The sequence below is a fragment of the Nanorana parkeri genome, unplaced genomic scaffold (genome assembly GCF_000935625.1).
Source record: "Nanorana parkeri isolate BGI_ZX_2015 unplaced genomic scaffold, ASM93562v1 scaffold355, whole genome shotgun sequence".
In the NCBI taxonomy this organism is placed as follows: Eukaryota; Metazoa; Chordata; class Amphibia; order Anura; family Dicroglossidae; genus Nanorana; species Nanorana parkeri.
In genome coordinates, this window is record NW_017306623.1 from 498225 (window position 1) to 519715 (window position 21491).

General features: G+C 43.2%; 1 protein-coding gene across 1 annotated transcript; it reads right to left on the reverse strand.

The window, feature by feature from the left end:
* Positions 1-2547: 2547 nt before the first annotated feature.
* On the reverse strand, positions 2548-21283 carry MTPAP (mitochondrial poly(A) polymerase). The gene is made up of 9 exons (XM_018558728.1): positions 21123-21283; positions 19302-19471; positions 17917-18129; positions 15463-15684; positions 13530-13741; positions 10466-10692; positions 6243-6335; positions 4684-4757; positions 2548-2892 (listed from the first exon to the last, which is right to left on the reverse strand). The coding sequence occupies exons 1-9, from the start codon at positions 21271-21273 to the stop codon at positions 2548-2550; spliced, it is 1707 nt and encodes a 568-aa protein (XP_018414230.1). The 5' UTR covers positions 21274-21283.
* Between the last annotated feature and the right edge of the window lie 208 nt (positions 21284-21491).

A 21491-nucleotide genomic window follows, 5' to 3' on the forward strand; every position in this document is an offset into this window, starting at 1 on the left:
AGGTCTCTTTCTCCCCACTCTGCAAAGGCTGACTGGCCTGCTCTTGTAAAGTCCAGCAACTCTCCTGAACTAACTGGACAAATCGTTCCAGCTGAGACTTGTTGACATGCAACTCTGGATGGAAATAAATGTTGAGACATTGCATAAGCAAAATGATGTGACTGCGAATGTGTGCCGTTATCAAAGCTAAAGGCGGACCGACAAAAAAATATTGGAGTGTGTGACTTAATTTTGACAGGCAGTGTATAAAAACTCATAGTGCACTTGGGAGAGATTGGCCTCTATAGATCATATTCAGCATTGAGTTCTATGGTATGGAAGGAATCTGCTGAGATGAATAGGATCAGCATAGCGCATTAGGTCAATGCAAATAATTCAATTCCTGCATTTAAGAATTACAATTAAACTATAACTATTGTTATCTATAATCCTTCATTTTCTTTGGTAAAGAAGTTAATGGTCATCCTACATATAATGGTGAGGTTGAGCGCTATGACTGTATCCATTCCTGAGGAAGGGGAGCAGGGTGTAAAAGATGGACTGAGGGCACTACAAATTTTTGGCCATAGGAAGCAGAGCAGCACTTTAAAAAACACTGCAGAGAAGGGTCAAAGTGGGCATGGGTACAGAGCTAAGGTAAGTACATTGAGAGTGGCAGAAAAATCATCACAGGCAGGATGGCCACAGACCCGAAGAGGGCAATGGAGGGAAGTGCCATACCAAGGATAAGTGCAGAGAGGGAAAGAAGAAGCCACAGAGGAGAGTGCAATATTCAGGGCCTATGCACACTGGTCCACTTTCATGCAGCAAAACTCTTCCATTTGGCTGGCTGCATAAGAATGCATTACAAGCAAAAATCTCATGTTTTCTTATGTGGCTGGTTCACATCTATGAACTGCAGTTTAGTGTGAAAGGCAAATGATAAGGGTTAATTTACACCTACATGTGTGCGTTACCGCACGTCTCATGCATTGTAAACCCTGCCTTAAAGAAAAGCCAAGAAAGTTGGAGTGAAAAGCAGAGGTGAACAGAGGCAGGTAATCCATGCTTTCTGACTCCAAAAGGCCATATGCTTACTCCAGTGACTCAAAAACTAGAGAAGTGGATCAGCATGACAGCCGGATGTCTAGTGTTTTAGGAAGAGGTGAACTATGGCAGCTGATATTTCAAACACAGCATTCCTCTTATCTTGACCTATTGTCATACTTGCTGATATTCCCCCGAGCTCTCTCCCCACTGTAGCCACATCTTGGTGCATGCCAACACTATTTAAATACTTACATTGGCAAACACCTTACTTCAAACCTGATCTCTGCTTTTAAGGCCCCAGTCATACCAGATCGAGGGATGCCAAAGCAAGGACATCTGAAAAAGAATGGGAGTAATTGACACTGAGTTGTGCTGCGTTGCCCTCCGCTAAAAAAAAAAGTAGAGCAGGCTTTACTTTTTTCAAGTGCAATGCAATGGACTGGTGTGAACTGCTAACACATGTCAACACAAGGGAGAGCCCAATATCCTATACAGCTTAGTGTAGAGATCAATCCAAAAAATAAACCCAAAAAATACAACGAAACACAATGCAATAGAGGTCAATGGACTATGCAAATGCAAGCCAACGTAGCTCCGTTGACTCACGGTTTTGGTTCTGGTTCTAGTGTGACTGCACCCTGTTGTGCACATTGAAACCATATTTCAGGCAATTAATTGGGCTGAAATTAAAAATTATTTGCTAACTTTAAAGAGAGCATAGGTAAACAAAAAGGAGTTTTTGTATACGTGGCCACGTTAAAGTCTCTCTGGGCCTTCCAAATATTAAAGCTACAAATAAAAGATAAAATAAAAGACAATTAAAAAAAAGCAGCTTTGGTGTAATACTTTCATTCTTGCCCTCCTGGCAGGAAATCTTCTCTGGATGTTGCCAGTCTTTTGAGTTAAATGATGGCCAACGACATTCAACTCACTTCCAGTAAGCCTAGGCTGTCATGGACGCACCCTCTGGGGGGGTGTATCATCACAGTAACCTGGTCTCACTGTACTACCACTTTAAATAGCACTCATGCATGATTATGCCATGGCTGTTCATTGCAGGAGTAAGGACTGCCCACCACCAGACAAGAAGAGGAAGGGCTGGCAACGTCTGGACAGGCAAGGAGACCGCTAGGAGTATAGGTATGTATGCTTTCATTTTTTGTAAAATTAGCTGCTTTGGGAGTCTCAGAGAGTTGAACTCGGAGTTCTGCTGTCGCGGTTTTCCAGCTTCCCCACAGTCCAAACAGCTCCTTCATGTATGTCATCTTCAAAACAGCCCAAGATACACCATAACATTCAAAATAACATTCTGTTCCCAACAAATTTATTGGGCTCATATAATCAGTTTTCGATTCAAATATAAAATAGATATTTCAAGTTTACAAAAGCCAAAACAGTCAGTAAGGGGCCATGTCAATAAACCGTGCTTTAACAATCACTTGTACGCCGACCACTGACGTTCTTCGGGATTTTTTCGATGTTTGAATTGAGTTTACAGAAACGCGGCAATCCCGGAGCTCAGCGTTTTTCTGCCTTTTTCTTGTCTGTCGTCCGCTTGCTGTTATTATTGGCCTTCAGAGAGTCTATGAGGCTGCCGAGTCTTTGACTAGCCAGTGATTTCTTTGAGCTGGGTGCTCCTTCGGAGACAGAGCTGAGCAGTATTGAAGCAAGTCCCCAGGTCTCTTTCTCCCCACTCTGCAAAGGCTGACTGGCCTGCTCTTGTAAAGTCCAGCAACTCTCCTGAACTAACTGGACAAATCGTTCCAGCTGAGACTTGTTGACATTTTTACTTATGTTCAGTGATTGTTCAAATGGATTCTGGATGTACAGTGGAAAGGAGTCGGGCTTATTTCTCTCTACACCCTACAGGAAAGCAAAAAGAAAAAAAATGTTTAAATGATATGACATATGGCGAGACCTTGGTGTCAAAACTTGTTTTCATTCCAGAGAAATGGGCGCAGTTGAAGGAGGATTACAGAATATAACACACTCTTTTCACCCAATACAAAAGTGCCAAACCCCACACACAGTAATAAATACTGTATATTTCTAACTGAAGAAAACTGCCCAGAGATTTAAAGTGACATTAAAGGCTAATTTTTTTCCCCCCTCCCCCAATGTTAGTGTAAGGACTTACCTTAACCTCTGGCCGTCCGCCCGTAGTAAAAAAACGGACGGACGGCACTGCAGCATCTGCGGGTTGCCGTCTCCAGACGGCAATTTTTTTCTGCTCGCGCGCGCCCCCTAGCGGGCAAGCCTCTTAATCTGATCTTCTTTAGTGTAGTTTTCAGCTGTCCCTCCAGCGCTGGTTGCGGGTCTCCGATCCAGTGCTGACTCTGTCCTCGTCTACTCTGCGGGTGCACGCTGCTTCATAGACTTACCATGTGTCTCTCCTCGTCTCCCGGCCAAACATCTGAACTGCGCATGTGCCCGCCCCAAGATCATTTGCGGCCGCCCGGGACTTTTCAGATGTTTGGACGGAAGCGCATGGCAAAGACACAGGTAAGTTTGAACCTGTTGGAAAAGGTTTTTTTTTTAAACGTTTTTGCATATATCTACTGCTTGCTAGCAGAAGATATATGCAAAAACACCCTGAGGGTTTAAAAGAGAACTATGGGGAAGTGTTTTTCCCCATAGTTTTCTTAAGGGTCACAGGAGGGCATATACTAGCGTCCTCCCGTGACCCAAAGCTCAGTATATCACGAGCTACAGCTTGCGGTATACTGGAGGGCGCCACAGCCGGGACGGATCCTGACATTACTGCCGAGATCCACCCAGCTGCGTGAGTGACAGCTGGCTCTGCCTATCTAGAGGCAGATCCAGCTGTACTTGCCCCCTCCCCAGTCCGTTCCACCAGTCAGCACTGGAGGATCAGAGCGGGCAAGGGGGGGAATCCCTACGGGGAGCCATGACAGTCACTGCTCTCTGCAGGGAGATGATCGAGAAGTGAACGAGCGCCGGTATGTGTTCGCTCACTTCCCGATCTATTAAGCCGACGTGTGACAGTTTAATTGTTACACATCGGCACGAACTAGGAGGATGAGTGAAAATCAATCACCTCATAGTTCTCCTTTAATAACCCTTTAACGTAATCCTCTGCTTTGCTTAAACCTTATTAAATGAAAGTGTTTTCCCGGCATGTGACTAAATTAACCCAGACCAGATATTAAAAGCAGACACCCTCGGGTATCTGCACCTAGTTTTCCATGTCTGCACTGGGGTCAAATGTGCACCAATTCACAAGGTGCTCAAGAATGCAAATGTATTCAGCTTCCTGTCAGTGAGGAGAGCTGGGTCTCCTCTCTCCCGTACCAATAAAGATGTCCATCATAAAGTGGAAGGGGGCATGTCTGCTCTTGAGATGTTGGCACTGAAAACTTGAGTAAGTAAACAAAAAAAAACACCTAAATGGGTGAGCAAGGGGTGGATAGGAGAATACATGTTGCCCAGATATGTGCTTTAAGTAGACAAATGAATGTTTAGATCAAATTACTATAAAAGAAATTTCCACCTTCTCATAACCCAAACTGTACAAATACTCATACTGTGGATTAATGCCGACACTACAAAATGGTGGGTGCTGGTCGGCAGTGTTCATCGAGGAAAGTATATTATCAGCTCTGTATACTGTAGACCACAATAGAAGACATTTACCTTGCGAATATCTATACAATTCTTGCTGAAGTCAAAACTTCCATAAAACTCCAGAAATCCAACAAGGAGTTCATCTATAAAGAAAAGGACAAATTCAATCTAAACAAAAAAAAAAAAAAAAGAGAACCCACCAAGAAAACATATACTGACATATGCAACAAGGCAATGAAAAGGGATGATGAATTAAAATATTTATTGTTATGGATAATGCAGCTTGATCTACAGTATATCTGTCTGAACAAGCTTCTATACAACCCTTACATTTGTTATTACTGTATATCTAAAAGTAGGGATGCACCGATACCGGTTACCGGTACTAGTATCGATATCGGTGTCGCTACCGAGTATTTGGGCGAGTACATGTACTCGCCCAAATGCTCCGATGCCTAGCACGAGTATTTCCGGTATCAGGAAGCCAGGCAGCACGACATTACACGCTGCCCGGTTTCCCGATTGGCCGTGAAGCGGCTAAATGCTCTCTCGTCACTTGTGATGAGAGAGCATGGAGCCGACTTCCAGGCCAATCAGGAAGCCAGGCAGCGTGTATTGATGCGCTGCCCGGCTTCCCGATTGGTCGGGAAGCTGGCCAATCAGGAAGCCGAGCGCCGTGCAATGACGTAGCAACCAGCATTTCGGATTGTCCGGGAAGCTGGGTTCATACTCCCTCGTCATCTCATGACGAGGGAGCATGGAGCCGGCCTATCAGAAAGCAGGGCGTCACTTAATTACATGGCGCCCGGCTTCCTGATTGGCCGGCCAGACGGCTCCGACTGGGTACCGGAGGAAGGTCGCGTTCTGGCTGGAGAGGCCACGGGTGTGACAGGCTGGACATACCAAGGTAAGAGGGGACTTTTTTGTTAATCAGGAAGCCAGGTGGCGAGTCATTATACACCACCTGGCTTCCTAAATGGGACTTTCGTTACTCGTTAATTTGTATCGGCGAGTACCGAAAAAATTTATCGGTACTCGGTACCAAAATACCGGTATCGGTGCATCCCTATCTAAAAGTACAGATTTATATTTCACCATAGCTCTAAAAGGGCATTGTAGGAATAATCAAAAAACCCAAACGCCCTTCCATTGGCATGCGTCACATATACTAGTTCCAGCCATTTCATTTAGAAAAGTGGCTCGTCTCAGAAGAAACAATAGCAAATAGCACAGGTTTTCTAACCTCCTCAGTTATTCCATCCTGTCAATCAGCTGGACATGGGGTTTTTCTGGTGTTCACAGTCTTTGAAATTCTGCCTGATGCAGGTGAATTCAGATGGAACCGGCAATGATTCTCCACCTCTATGGCCAGCTTTATAGTTGTTGGACATAACTGCCAAACAATAGCTCTGGCAGATTTACTTACAATAAAGGGCAAAGTACAAGTTACCTACAGTAAGCAGCCTGAAGTCAGGCAACAAAATTCATTCCAAAAAGGAAAGAATGTGTAATGGTTTCTAAAAACTTCTGCTCTGTGACTTTGGGAATAAGCATGGTGATGTCTTTAAGTTCTTCTCACTGATCTCACTTGTAGTTCAGATCTGCTTTCCCATTAATAAATGACTCACCTAGTGGTTCTGTGTTTGCAGATGGTTTAATTTTGCTCAGGTCACTGACGAATGTGCAGTCATTGTCTTCAACTATGCATTTGTCATTTTTATCTAAAATAAGTATAAAGTGAACATATTTAAGCTCATATTAAAATGACAGATTATTACAAAGCAATCCAACCATATACATAGCGTTACTACAAAACAAATGAAGCCTTTTCAATGGCTGTAACAATACCTAGAAATGTGTTGTACACAAGAAATTACAGCTGTGATTATAACAGGTCATCAATCACTGGCTGGGTTTAAAGAAAAATTGAGTATTTTCAAGACTTACTTGCAGTGTTTCCCTTACCATATATTTTAATCCACTTGCAATGTGCCTTTGAACTTGCTAAAAAACTTTAACTACTTCAGGGGTGAATTCCCTAACACATTCCCCTCCCTTCTGTCATATCATAGCCTTCTCGGCCTTCTGTGACAGCGGCTCCCTCCTCCACCGCCGGCTGCAGCGGTTCCTTCACTTCTCCTCGGATCCCCACTGCATACAGATGGGGGAGAGCAGTGGAGATCCAGAGGAGAAGCCCCATGGCGGGAGGACAGGACATCGCGATCGACTGGTAGAACGCCATCGACCTAATAGGCCCCCCTGGTCTAGTGAGTATAACTTTTTTTTTTTTTTTTTTTAGCACCTAGGCACTAACGAGCACATAACCCTAGCTCTGCGGAGTAGCCCTACTACAAGGGTTAATAAAATGTTTTCCTGGAGCTCCTCCTTAACATAGCGAGTACTCCTCATTCTGCTCTCTCCTCCTGTGAATAGCATTGTGCAATAAAGAAGAGTGCTGACTGGCTTAGAGAGTTGCTCCTTCCTCTCCCAGAGTGCTGCTGTGCAGGGGGGATATCAGGTTAATATTAAGATTAAAAAACTTATATTAGTTCCATGTAAAAATATATATATTTTTTTTAAATGTGTCCAAAAGTATATGAAATTGTGTGGTTATATTAGGACAGAGTTCACCTTCAAAAAAAAAAAAAAAAATCACAGGCACAAATGTTTAAAGTATTACCCCCAAGAGACTCCCTTAGACGACAATGGTAGAGGTTGCTCTATTTGTGCACTGGCTGTAAAATTACACATGGTGAGAAGGGCGAGTGACTCACATCTCTGGGGGGTTCCACATGAATGGCCCTTGCACATAGTGCTTGGCAAACTGTCACTTTCTTTGGAAACATACACTGACAAATGACTCGGTGAATGTGCAGATTCTAAACAGAACTGGCTTGCGATCTGCATGTGGTATTTTGTGTCCACTTCTTAGGGAAATGGGGAGAAAGAAAACTATAAATAGCCTCTGTGTCCAGATCAAATGTATAGGTCTGTTCAAATGTTAAAGTCATTTTTCAGACAGATCCTTACAGGTGTACAAAAAGATTAAACATTACAGAATAGGAGATGACATCCACTCTCAGTAGAAGAAGAATGTAATGGTTGGGATTAACTTTATCTTAATATTTTCTTTATTGAACTGAAACGTACCAAAAAAGGTTCACGCCCCTTCCTAAACTATCGTAATAAAGATGGCTCAGCAGCAGCAGTGCAGAAACTGATGTAGACCACTTAAATAAACGATATCAAATAGAGGTGCACCGAAATGAAAATGTCAAAAACCGAAACGAAAAAAAATATGTCAGGCTGAAACCAAAAATTTCTTTTTTTCTTTTACATAAATAAAACCTCTGATATTTCCCTTTTAAAACAGAAAAAGAGATTGAGGACAGAGCCTTCAATCTATTTTTCTGCAGCCCCAGTTATAACTGAACAGGAATCATCTATACTGAGTGTTCCTGTTCATTCATAACATGAGGACAGAGTATGTTTACTATATCCACAATCATGAATGAACAGGAGGTGATGTAGATCACTTCCCATTCATTCATTATTGAGGATATAGTAACTCTGTCCTTAATTGTTCATCCTGACAGCTGTCACAGGAGGCTGAGTGAGCAGTGGGGGAGGAGAGCCCAGCCCCCTGTGACAGCACTGCCCACACTGCTCTCCCGATCTGTCACAGGAGGCTGAGCGGTGCAGGGAGGAGAGACACCGAGAGACACCGGCCGTCTGTGAAAGTTTCTCTCCTCCCCGCTGGGACACAGAGCAAAGCCCAGCGAGGAGGAAAGAACAGATGCACCGCTGTATCGGCCAGAAAATGGCACCTTCGCCATTTTGCCAAAAGTGCCGTTTTCGGACGATATGTTTTGGTGGCCGATATATCAGTGAGTCCCTAATATCAGATATTGCACTTTGCTCATTTAATTATGTAATAATTAAAAATATAAGTTAGTGCAGTGCAATATTTGATATTCTTTAACTTTCATTTTTTTTTACTTGATTATTTTTATAAATAAATGTAATACATGACAAAAGATTTTAAAGCAGTATCAGTTAGCTAAAGCAAAGGCACGGCCTGCTTGGAGGCTCTGCTTCTCTGATTGAAACTTCACGTTTTAGCCCTCTGATGAGCGATGTGTCATTGTCCTGAATGGTTTAGCTCTGTGTGTAAAATTTACCTTGAATTACTAGTATCTGTTAAAAAAAAACTTTTTTTTAGCAGTTTGTAAAGTGGTAGCCAAAAATATGTAAAAAGGAGTCAACAGCTTTACCTGCTGACTAAAGTTTAAAAAAATATGTAAAAACAATATTTTATATCTTCCTGGAAAAAAGAATTAAATAGTATTTTTCTTCCTGACCATAATAAAAGGATCATTTAAAAGGAGAACTATGAGGCGAGTAATTTCCACTCATCCTCATAGTTAGAGCCGACCTGTAACAAGAAAGCTGTCACAGGTCGGCTCTATCGATCGGGAAGTGAGCAGAAACATGCAGCTGATCCGCTCACTTCGCGATCGTCTCACTACAGTGAGCGGTGACTGTCAGTCACCGCTCCCCGCAGGGATTCCCCCTCCTCTCCAATCCTCCAGCGCTGACTGGAGGAACGAATGGGGGAGGGCACAGCTGGCTCCGCCTCTAGATAGGCAGAGCCAGCTGTCACTCACGCAGCTGGGTGGATCCAGACAGTAATGTCGGGATCCGTCCCGGCTGCGGCGCTCACAGTCTATCGCTGGCCCGCGATATACTGAGCTTAGGGTCACGGGAGGACACTAGTATATGTCCTCCCCGTGACCCTAAAGAGAACCCCATAGTTCTGTTTTAATGCACTAAACCGAAAACTGTTCCTGCTGCTACGGATGAATCCTGTACAGCTCAGAACTGTAAACTTTCCACACATTCCAAATGGCCCATCACTAGGATGAGCTGCCTCATCAGGCAATAGGGATGGAGGCAGAATGGGGTGGGCAAGCTTCAACACTACCAGAAGTGCCAGAGCTTTGCCCAATCAGGATATCCTGAAAGTGGCAGAACTGCAAGTATGATATATTAAGGAAAAACTCCAGAGACATGTTTTTATTAACCCTTGCCCGGCTTGTTTTTAGACCAGTCCCTGGAGTCTCTCTGCCCCTCCACTGCAGCGGTCTAAGAATCCTGATGCCATCACTATACAAGTGTATAGATGTGAGGACTCTGAGGAACGTTTAAATTTCTGCAGCGGAGGAGGAGACACGTTTAGGTGACCGGAGAAGCAGGGAGTCGGCTCGGCAGTTCGGGTGAAGTAGAATATTTTTTTTTTAGCACCTAGACAAAAATGAGCAGTTAACCCTTGCAGTCCGGGGGTAGCCCCACTACCAGGGTTAATAACATTTCCCCAGCATTCTTCCTCAAATCAATGACAGCCACTTCAAACAAATATTGTCACTAACGTAAAAAACTGCAGGTTAAAAAGGAAAAAAAAAAAGTATTTAAATGCTTTCTGCATTTTTCATTTCTATAAATGTTTTCTTTTATTCACTTGTAAAGTGCTTATGAACTTGCTGGAAAATGTGACTGTGGCAGGAGAGGCAGATTTCTAGCACAGCCCATTTTCTGCATGTCCTTGTCCTTCTCCCTACTGGGAGGGCCCAATTACTCTCTATGCTGACCCAGCTCCTTCGCCCCTCCCTACCTACCCTTTTATGTAGCTGCCAGGGCAGGAGTGGGTAAATAACATGGCTTAAATATGTTCAATGCATATATAATCTTTGGAAAGATTCTAGCTGAAAGAAACAAGTCTGGCAACAATAGTGCTGAGGTTGTAGAACTTGTAGTGGGACAGTCATCCTGTAACATTGTACTTTCGTCTCACCTGCAAGATTCTGCAGCTCATCTAGAGTTGGGATAACAGGTGGATTTCTCTTCTGTAAGAAGAATAGGACCATGGCCGTGAGGGAGAAGTTGGTGATCCAATGTCCAGACACAGACTTCGTGATCCCGTGCACATTAGCCCAACATCGCAAAGCGAAGATGAGAGGTCGCACTCGACTATCAATGTTCCCATATATGTACAAAAGCTCCGAACTCCTCAGTGCAATTCTACATCACAGAAGAAAAATCAGGATTAAAAAAAGACAGAGAAACAGTTACTCTCTACAACACCGGTTCTCAACCTTACTAGTGCTCTAGTGCCTTTGATAAAATTGTGGTGACCCCTAACAGTAAAATTATTTTCGTTGCTCCTTCCTTGCTGTAATTTTGCTACCGCTAGATAGCTTTTAGATAGCGGCTCCCGGCACTTTTTCCCGGAAAGGTTTATTACTCTGCTCGATCGAGCAGAGCAAAACTTTCCCTGCTCTTTTTTTTTCTGATATCGGAGCCGCCGTCACTCAGAAAAAAAAAAAAACAGCATAGGAATGCTCAGCTAAATTCCTATTGGCTATTTCACTTTGCAATATCCAATAGCAAGCTGGCTATTGCACCCACTCTCTGCTTTTGTCAATCACTAGAAGAGGACCTGATGGAGAACTTCAGGTCCCCCACTGCTGATTGACCGCAGCAGTGGGCGGGTGCAATAGCTAGTTTGCGATTGCAAAGTGAAATAGCCAATAGGAATCTAGCCCGGGAGAAAGTGTTCCTCTCCCGGGCAGCCGGGAGCCGCTATCTAATAGCGGGAGACTAGCGGAGCGTCCGGGAGAGTTGGGATGTCTTTAGGCGACCCCTGGCAAATCGTCATTCGACCCGCAGTGTTGCTCTACAACATAGCTGAACTGGAAAGTGAGCTAAATTGGAGAAATTCTCCAAACTAGTTATGTTATCCTAGATTGTTCACTTCTCCAAACCCTTCACCTTTTTGTGATTAGCCCCCTTTATCTTCTACATACATCTCCTGGCAGGAAATCTAGCTATGGTGGAGAAATAATATACAATTCTTGAGCCTTTCGGTCCAGCCCTCGCAGTTTGTTCATACCATATGCAACTGAGAAATGCATGAACTATTTCATTTAAACATGCATCGCCATTTGTTTTCAGACATGCTGCGGTTTTTTTTCTCTGAATTCTCTCACTTGATCAGGAAACTCAATTTTGCAGAACATTTCTAAATCACAGTGCAATGCATTATACTCTCGAAGAGTAGCAGTTTAAAAATATCCACAAACGGGAAAATGAACGGTCTTGTTAGTGCCGGATAGACAACCAAAGAGTTTTATTATGTTCCATTCTGCTTTAAATATGAATTGATAATAAACATTAATAATAATGTTACACAATCCACTTTATGTATTAAATAGAAACTATACTTTTATTTTTTTACCAACTCTTCCCCTTTTATCCTGTCAATCACTGCTATATCACCTATTGTACAGACCTCAGGCCTAAAATCCTTGAAATGTTAAAGGCTAATTTCACCTCGTATAACATATTTAGGGTTTAACATGGGACATGGCGCCATTCTGCATCCACCCACGTACCTAAATCACAACATGATTTTCCTTGCAGGATTCTATATATTTTTTAAAACCATGTGGCTCCACCACAGCAGAGGAGACTTCTAGTTCTGAAACACGTGACGTCACTGCACTTATAGTCCATTGATAATGTCATCCAGCTCCATAACCAAAGGGTCGTACCTCTGAATGGACCTGGCGCTGGAGGAAAAGACTGCAGGAGTCTGAGCATTGCACCCTCAATCCACTGATCACAGCTGCAATGTTTTGAAGGCTTCAATGCAAAAAAAAAATTATAAAATGTCTTCTTTTTGCAGTGGATTGCTGAATATAAATAACAGTATAAAAACAATACAGTTGAATATAAATAATGAGACACCACTTAAAGTGTATCTAAAATTAAAACTGTAATATAATGCAGCTTGTCCTTAAGAGTGGCGGCCGCAATAATTGTCTTTTTCATGCCAACAATATTTGGAGCAAGTACAGGGAATCTTGCCAAACCACAGAGCCCTTGTGAGTCACTCATATGTAGCATGTAACAAGAAAACTAATCAGATTGCAGACCCCCACCCACCTCCCACCCCCACAATTACCTGAATCCTGGGGTTCTTTACCCCGCAGGATTGTTTCCCTTCTTGAATTTGTCAGGGCTGTACGTGGCTCCACCCACACAGCCGTGTCATTCATTCACAGATCGTTTGACAGGACCTGTAAATGGAGAAACAACAAGTCCTATCAGCCACTGCGGCAGAGGGACTTCAATGGAATACAAGGTGATGCCACTGCACTTGTAGTCCACTGAGACTTCCTCCTAGCCGTGTTACTGCCATACGGTAGGGACACCGATGGGAGAAACTGCAAATCAATAAATAAATGCACATTTTAATTTATTTTATGGTGAAGGGTGCATTTTTTTTAAACTTATTTTTGCAGAAAGTGGAATTACCCTTTAAAGCCATGCAGTGCTGCCTCTCCTACACTATTTCTGCAACATTATATGTGTACTCAGCTAGGAGTACCTAGGAGATATTTATCTTAATATGACCAATATATTCCCCAAAGTCCTGCCAAGAAATAAATAAATATACTCAAATTTGCTGTACATAGGTTATTCCTTCTCCATACATAATGTAAATCACCAGGCCAATCACAGTTAAGTCAGGGGCGCATGTGTCCTCACGTGTTCAGGCTGAAATGCTGGTTTTCAGGCTCGCAGTCAGGCAAGTTTCCACTCACGATGCCCAATTTCCAACAGCTTCCCCCATATTAAAAGGGACACTGCATGCTGATCACCTACGCTGCACTCATCCCCATACTTGGCAAGTGGTAGAAGGAGGTATGTCAAATGTGAGCACACCATTGCATTTAGTCCAACCACAGGATGTCATCAGGGTATTCTAGATAGAGTGCCTCTTGTTGTACTGTCTTCCCAGCTCCAGGGTTTTGTCTTACCCTATGCAAAAGAAATGAATACCACAAGCTTACCTATTGTCTGCTGTGAGGTCGCAGTGAAGACCCGCAGGGTGGTGGTAAAAGCGTACCAGAGGACAGCGCGCATTCAGGATTTTGTGCACCCCTGTGCACCCAGGGCCAAAACTGTCAAGACATTCAGCAATGACAGACAGAATCTTCTGCTGGGCTACTCTGCTAGAGGGGGCTCGTTTCATCAAATACTCTGTGACAAATGAACCAGCAGCCTGATGGAAACATAAGGATAATCCGTGAAGGCAACATAAGAAATGCTGTGACGCTCACACATGCTACAGGATAACTGTTCTGAGAGAAATGCAGTGGTTGCCATTGCTGAAGGTTTTGTCTCAATGTCCGATGATGGCAATTTACTGCAAAAATATATATATTTTGACTGTTTTACACCAGTTTGCATTTACTGCATTTCACATATACAAAATGCATTAGACCAGTGGTTCTCAACCTGTGTAACCTCGGGACCCACATTTGTCCTTGGTCATTAAGTCGCACCGCACTGGAATGCATGGCATTGCAGTACCGTGCATTCTGATGCGGGCCGGATGTGCAGTTGGGGTGCCATTTACATGAACGGCAATGCAAAGCACATCCCGCACCAGAACGCGCAGTAGGTTTTGATTGTGTGGCACAGGACTGTGTGGATAACACACTCTACTAGTGTGAATGGGTCATCAAAAACATTGACTGACACACACAACCACAGACATTTTCACACACATACTTAATTTTTTTTTTTTTTTAAGTCTCCCTACCTTATGAGAACTGGAGTGGATCCTCAGCTTGGGAGCCAGTGTGGGCTGCTGCGCTGTGACGGAGCTCCATCCATATGTGCATTGCTTGTACAGCTCATTGCGTGCCCTGTAGAGGTGCCAGGAGCCAGAATGTGGCGTCACTCCAGTCCAGGCACTTCTACAGTGTATGTGAGGGAGCTGTAAGCAATGCATGTATAGATGGAGTTCCCTTGTGGCCATATCCCCAGCTCACCTTTCCTCAAGCTGACACTCGCCTCTGGGCAGCATATTTTATATGGCTGCTTGGTGTGAGAACTGACAGTGCTGCGTTATGGGGAGGCTGAGGTGCCTCTAAACTAGCGTAGTGGAAGGCACGTAGCAACCCACAGAACACGGGGTCACGACCCACCAGTTAAGAACTACGGCATTACACAAATGTTCACTATGTTGGCACCCTATCAGCTGGCTCATTGGATAACACAGGCAACTGCTCCTGATTCTGTCTGCTCTAGTTTTGATAAACTCCCCCTATGTATTTACAAATTCTCCCAGCAAACATTTTCTGATTCAGAAACTGTTCTGCAGGCATGCAGTGACCAATGCTAAATTGTAAACTTCTGAAAATACCAACTGCAATTTTCTCAGTAAACATGCAGGTATCCCGACAATATCATCTTTTAGACAAGTGTATTATTATTAAGCTAAATACTCAACCGTATTGACATCAAAGCTGAATGCCAGGTACAAAAAATCCAGTTAGGTCTCATCATAAAATCACCTAATGTATGTTAGCACTAGCAGAGATAGTCAAATATGTCTTGATATGTCTCCTGTAGTCCCCAGCAAGCCAATCAGAGATCTACTGCACTGTACAGGGCTGTCAGTCACTGGTCAAACATGCTTACAAGATGGGAGAATAGAGAGAATCCCCTTTATTTTACAGACCCAGGTCCGGGTGGGTCCTGGACCAGGCAGTATTGCTAGCTTGCAGTTTAGTAAGCCCAGGACCTTGCAGTGCTGTCTAGAAAGGGTGCATGGGTACAAAGACTGCCTTAACATAATTGCAAATCCTATGTAAGGGTAATCTGTCCCATGAACTTCAACTGTGTATCTAGCGGTTTTGCCTACATCTTAGCTTTAAACAAAATAAACTTTATGAATGCCTAGTACTTCAATAACAAAACCAAAACTTCACTTACCCTTCCACTCATATCTTTTATACTATTCAAATTTAAGAACAGGTCCAAGTCGCAACCCGTTTTTCCAAAGGAATTAACACTGGAGCCATATAGATGAACAGTGGCTTCAGGGAAGTAGGCAGTGGCAAGGTCACTGACTAAAGAGCTGACCAGGTAACGAAGTCTGATGCTCTCCTCTGTTAGCTGATGTTCTTCTATGAGGATATTTGCTTGATCTGCAATCTGTTTGACAGCAAAACATACATGTAAACTGTTTAAGCAGGAAGCAACAATGAAGAAATCTCTTATACAAGTGACTTCACTGACACTGAGATAAATATACAGCTTTGTCACTTGAATGCTGCTGTGCAAGTAAACAAAACCTAATTAATTATGTCTGCCCCATACGCTTCAGGAGTCTTATTCTGTAACTGATTTTCTTAAACTTGGAACACTATTATGTTATGTTTTAAAACTTCTCTTGGAAGTCTTTTCATTGCATTTCAATATTGTTACTTGCCATTTCAGGATTACACCTCCTATATCACTTCGTAGGCTCTGCTGCTGTTTGCACTTGCCCAGCCATGCTCCCTCACCGCCTGCCCAATGTAACATCCCTACTTAGGTAACCTCCAATGTTGATTGATTTCAGAGCTTAGACAGTGGAATTACGTTTTGAGTTGCCATATGTGACATTGTTCAAGCCTGATAATTGACTGCTCAGGCCCCAGCACTGTCACTCATAAGTAAGTGCTCAACAGTGTGGGGAGGCAACAAGAGAGCATGACTGGCTTAAGTATTCATACGCTGGGGGGTGGGCAATGTACACAGACTGTCACTTTGCCCTGAATGGGGAAGGTAAAGCCAGCTATTCACTGTACGAACTTTGTCCAGTTCCTGATTGGCTGAAATTCGCACAGTGGGTGGCCCTGTCGCCACCCTTCTTCGATCTGAAGATCAAAGGAGCCGGATGGAAAATCTTCAGGAAAACATCGACAGCAGCCAATAAACTGCCAACACTGTTTGAGTATTCTGACAGCGGCACCCCCGTCTGTCAGAACAAAAAGCACACAGCGGGAGATTCGTCCATTCATGCTCTTCAGCAGGGATGGAGAAATCTATTCTATTTCTTCATTTTCAACTTAACGGTGTCTCTTTAACCCCTTCGTGACGGGAGACGTACAGTGTACGTCCTGTCACTTTGTGCCTATATGACTGGCCACGTACACTGTACGTGAAGAGTTATATCAGGCTTTGTAATGCCGGTATTTGCTGATTCTCAGCATTTAACAGTCATTCATTAATGTCTCAGTATTGAGGCATTAATTAATGAAATAAATCTCTGGGCTCCACTTCCACCCACCACCCCTAACCAACCTTAAACTGCTGGCATCAAAAATAAGCTTTTTAAATGCCCATTTATTTATTTACCTAAACCTGCTGTTAACTGGCGCTCTGGACCCAAGTCTTATTGCTTCTTCTATTTAGGGGGGTTGGTGGGGTCCTTCTTCAGACCCCAGCCCAGATATGGGATTTAAGAAAAAGATGCTGAAAGCAAGTTTTGGCTTGCACACATAACCAATATCAGCAAAACCTACAAAGCGGTATATAAAGTATAATCATGAAACGGCAAGTAAAAATATAAAAACTCCATTAAAAAAAAGTCTTCCAAGAAAATGTTTAAATTGTAACTCAATGCAACTCTTCCACTGCGGCAGTCACATTGTAAGAAGGATAACATGGATTTATACGAAAGCCACATATATGTGCTAAAGCATCCATTGTATGATCATATGTCGTAGCTGAGCAGATATGCTAAAAGCCCAGGATTACTACAGTAAAGGCCATTTTCACTTTTTTCAATGAACTTTCCTTCCCATAAAACTAAACAAAAAAAGTTATACATACCTTAAAGTGCACATATGCCCAAACTATGGACATTAAAGCATTTACATATTCATAACAAGTAGTAAAAGAGCTTAAAAACTAACCATCCCAAAAATCTGTAGCTGCATGTCCTGTGGAGAAATTCCTTTTCAAATTTCACAACGGAGGCCTTGTAATCACAGCTCCTCTCCCTTTATTTTCTTTGTTAGTAGGGACTTAGCTGTCTACTAACCTTCTATCGTAAGCAAACAGCAAGTTCTCTATCTGGTAAAGAACTTCAGAGTCTCTGCTGTGATCTTTATGAATTACTACACAGGGCCTACAGCTACAGAGGTGAGGAAAGTGATTCACCCTCAAAAAATATTAGGTACTTCAACTGCCATCAGGAGTTGAAAGCAGACACCAACAGCAACCTGCATGTGTCTGTATCACCTTTAAACTCAAGCATTTCTAACACCAAACACTAACCCCAGCTCAACTTTCTATGCTGAGGTCATTATCTGCACAACAGATGACTCTGGCTTCCCTGTGAGAAAAAAATTATCTCATTTTAGAGCCCACAGGAGATGCAACACATTATCAACTTACACTGTTAGCGGCACACAGTTTATTTAATAACCCGGTGATAGAAACAGAAGGCTTTGGGGAGTTATTGGATGCCAAATCCATTTCTTTGGACTTTATTTTAATCAGTCTAGTTTTAAATGGCACAACATATACGTCTTCATCTGGAATTCTGGTAGCAGTAAGCAGTGAATCAATACTTTCTGTATTCGCAAACTCCACAACTGCATGAGTGCCCTAAAAAGGAACACAATAAAAACAAAACATGATTTTATAACATGTAAAAACAAATGGAAAATAACTAGAAATAGGAATAAAGGGGAAAAAGTGTCAGATATCACTCCTGAGTTTAGTGTCACATTAAAGTGCACACGTGCCCAGACAATGGACATTAAACTATTTATATATTCCTAACCAGCAATAAAGTAGCTTTATAACGATCCCTCAGTGACCTGTTCTCCCTGTGCTTGCGTGGGTTTCCTCCGGGTACTCCGGTTTCCTCCCACACTCCAAAAAGACATGCTGGTAGGTTAATTGGCTCCTCTCTAAGTTGGCCCTGTATGTATGCATGTGAGATAGGGACCTTAGATTGTAAGCTCCTTGAGGGTAGGGACTGATGTGAATGTGCAACTATGTAAAGTGCGCTATATCAATACCTGAAATAAATGACCTCTCTAGCAGCTTTTAATGTACAGTTATTCCTTCTTAAAAATCCTCAAAGATCACAACAAACACTCGGGTTCCAAAAGAATCTAGTTTAGTATATGGCGTGTGTTGTTGTGGGCTTGAGTTTTTAATAATGATGATGGCGCTTCTTTCCCACTGTCATTCATAGTAACAAGCCAAGCCTGCAGTTACTACTGTACTCTCTCTCCTCTGAAATAGCCGGTCGCTGTTTTAACTGCAAAGAAGAGACACACAGCTACATATGTTCCATCTGGCAGCTTATCAGGAGGAGGTGCCGTGCAGACTCGTGTGCACTGTGCCTGTCACACCCCCTCTCCTCCTGCGATGGCAGTCAGTCAGGACTGCCATCTCCTTGCTAGCAGTGTTGACGGATAGCAGTGGAAAGGTGTGCTATCCAACAACAGTGCTCATCAACCCCTGAACATACTTAATGGGGACAAGTGCTATGTGCGTTACCTGGGGGGTATACCAAACCTTTTTACACCCCTACGGTACTTCTTTTAAAAAAAGGCAGCCATTGGACAAATGGCTTGTCTCAGTGACGACCATCATTGGGACAGGAAGTGAGAGGAAATCATCAAAGTGAGGGCACTGCAAAGTGAAACCAACAGATATTGTATATTTGCCCTTCTCTGTCCAAAACAGAACAAAAAAAAAGTTTTCGCTGGGGAGCTAACCTCTTGCCTGGCGTAAGTGTTCAAATATCTTATGAAAATACTTACAATGCTTTCGAAGAAGAAGTGATTGGCGACTTCTCCATGTCGTGATAAATGCTTCAGAAACGTACTCTCCCTTATTTTAGAAGGGCAGTTTATTAATACCGAGTGCTTGGCCTGTTCTTCTCTTTCTCTTTGGATTTCCGCAAAGCTTTTCCTTGTGACTTGATCTTGGTCTGTGAACAGTATAGAGCTATTAATCATTAATACTAAGTGTAACCAAAGTTTTTGTTTAGAACCGAGATCTCATTTAATTATTCTGAACGTGGTCCCGTCACTCTGTTCATCTCAGAGCAATAGAAGTCCTGACTGCTTGAACCCGCTTTTTATGTTCCTTTAATGAGCCCTGTGTTGACCCTTGTGCAGGAGCCACCCCAGCCCTGTACGTCTGGGTTTATGACTCATATAAATACAGAGGAATGATAAGAATTATTAAAGACAGTGACAACAGTGGTTGCTTGATTCTGTGTAATAATTTAGAACAAGCCAGCACCTCAATTATGTAAATTCAGACTTTGCAAAAGCCCATCAGAATGTAACAAACCAGCATTTCATGAATTCTCATTGCATTGATTTTTTTCACTCTAATTAGGGGTTCTACAAGTACCCTAAAATGTTGCATTGCTGACGCTCTTACTTTTGTTAACTCATAATTTGCCTCCCCTGGCTATCCTTATAAATTACTTACAGTGTATATGGAGCCTTCCTGACTTCAGTACCCACTATTTACTAAGTGGGCAACATAAGCCTGACCTTAAAGTGTACTTAATATAAAGGATTGGCTCTACAAATGGACAGCTTTTATAAAAATCAAGACGTGTTTTCGAAAAATGTAAGTGGCACTAAACTCTCAAAAAATGTATATTACCTATTAAAGGGTTAATAGAAAGACTACAATCTCAATACAAATTAGTAAACTAAACATGGGATTGTAGTCCATCACGGGAGTGAGCTTGGAGGGGTGACTACTTTACAAAACACAGGGACCATGGGGAACAAAAGAAGCCACCCTAGTAGACACATGTCCTTCAACATCCGATTCCCCATAGACCGACATGGGGTCCGGTCATTTCAGTCTTTCATCTGACGGAAGAAAAAAACTGGACGGACATGGATGTCACAGCGGTGACATTCGATCTGTACTGCTCCGATAAGGAGGGGATCTGTGCATGGTTCACCTCCTGATCGGACAGTGTGAAAGGGGCCTTAATGGCCCATTCACAATGCAGTATGTGCGTCTTTGCGCTTTGATACGCAGTGCGCTGCGTTAGGCAGTTCATTCTAGGCTGTGAGGCATGGAAAATATAGTTGGCATCTTAGCACAACGCACATTTATAAAGCAGTGAATGTGACTTTGACCAGAGTCAATCACTATTAAAATGAGAATACTTGGTGAATGTCAGATTCACTGATTTATAAACACGTCCCCCATGCATTGCAGCACACATGCATTTTGGAGGAGCATTTGGGTGCTATTCACAATGAACACCCCAGAGCACACCAACATGCGATGACGCATCTGTTACCATAACAACCTGCCGCTAACTGGCCCCTAAAATGTAACAAGATGAAGTATTCCCTGTGGTACACATAGTACTAGCTGGAGACCTCTGGCTGTCATTCATCAGCCCCCCAGCACTCCCTGACTGTCCCCCAAAAGTAGAAATGATATGAAAGTACTGTGAACTTTACAAAATAGGACATTTAAGCCTTCGAAGGACTTCTAGGGACCATCGGCCCCCCAGCTAAGCCACACATAGTAGGAAGGACACACATGGCGGTACCATGCCAGCCTGCAGTAACCTCCACAAAGCCAGAGCTCGGCACCAATGTCACAGATAACGGAGTCCTCCCCCGCCGTGTCCGCCGCCAGGGCTCTCCGCTGCTGCCTCCCCGTCGCCGTGCTCAGAGCCCGGCCCGAGGCCCTCACCACCGAACCCAGCCTCATGCAGGGCACCATGACACCGGCCGGGCACATCGCACTGCGCATGCGCAAGCCCCGACTACGGCACACTCAGCGGACCAAAACACCATCGCAGCCTTTGCTTCGCATTCCAGCAGAAGCCGAAGTCAGGGAAGATCTTGGCAGATGTTGTTTTCACAGTAAAGTGGAAGTTTGCAGTACAGGAGACGACAGCCTTCTATTGATGTAAAAAGCATAGCAATACAGTATAGAGAAGGGAAGTTCACCCGAGA

What these genes read in the sequence shown, in the direction of transcription:
- MTPAP (XM_018558728.1), bottom strand. Translation starts at nt 21,273, where the DNA reads ATGTGCCCGGCCGGTGTCATGGTGCCCTGCATGAGGCTGGGTTCGGTG. An exon ending in GACCTCACAGCAGACAATAG is followed by an intron (nt 10,693 to 13,529) that starts GTAAGCTTGTGG and finishes TCTGTGATGTAG; the next exon opens with AATTGCACTGAGGAGTTCGG. An exon ending in TGAGCTGCAGAATCTTGCAG is followed by an intron (nt 6,336 to 10,465) that starts GTGAGACGAAAG and finishes TACTTATTTTAG; the next exon opens with ATAAAAATGACAAATGCATA.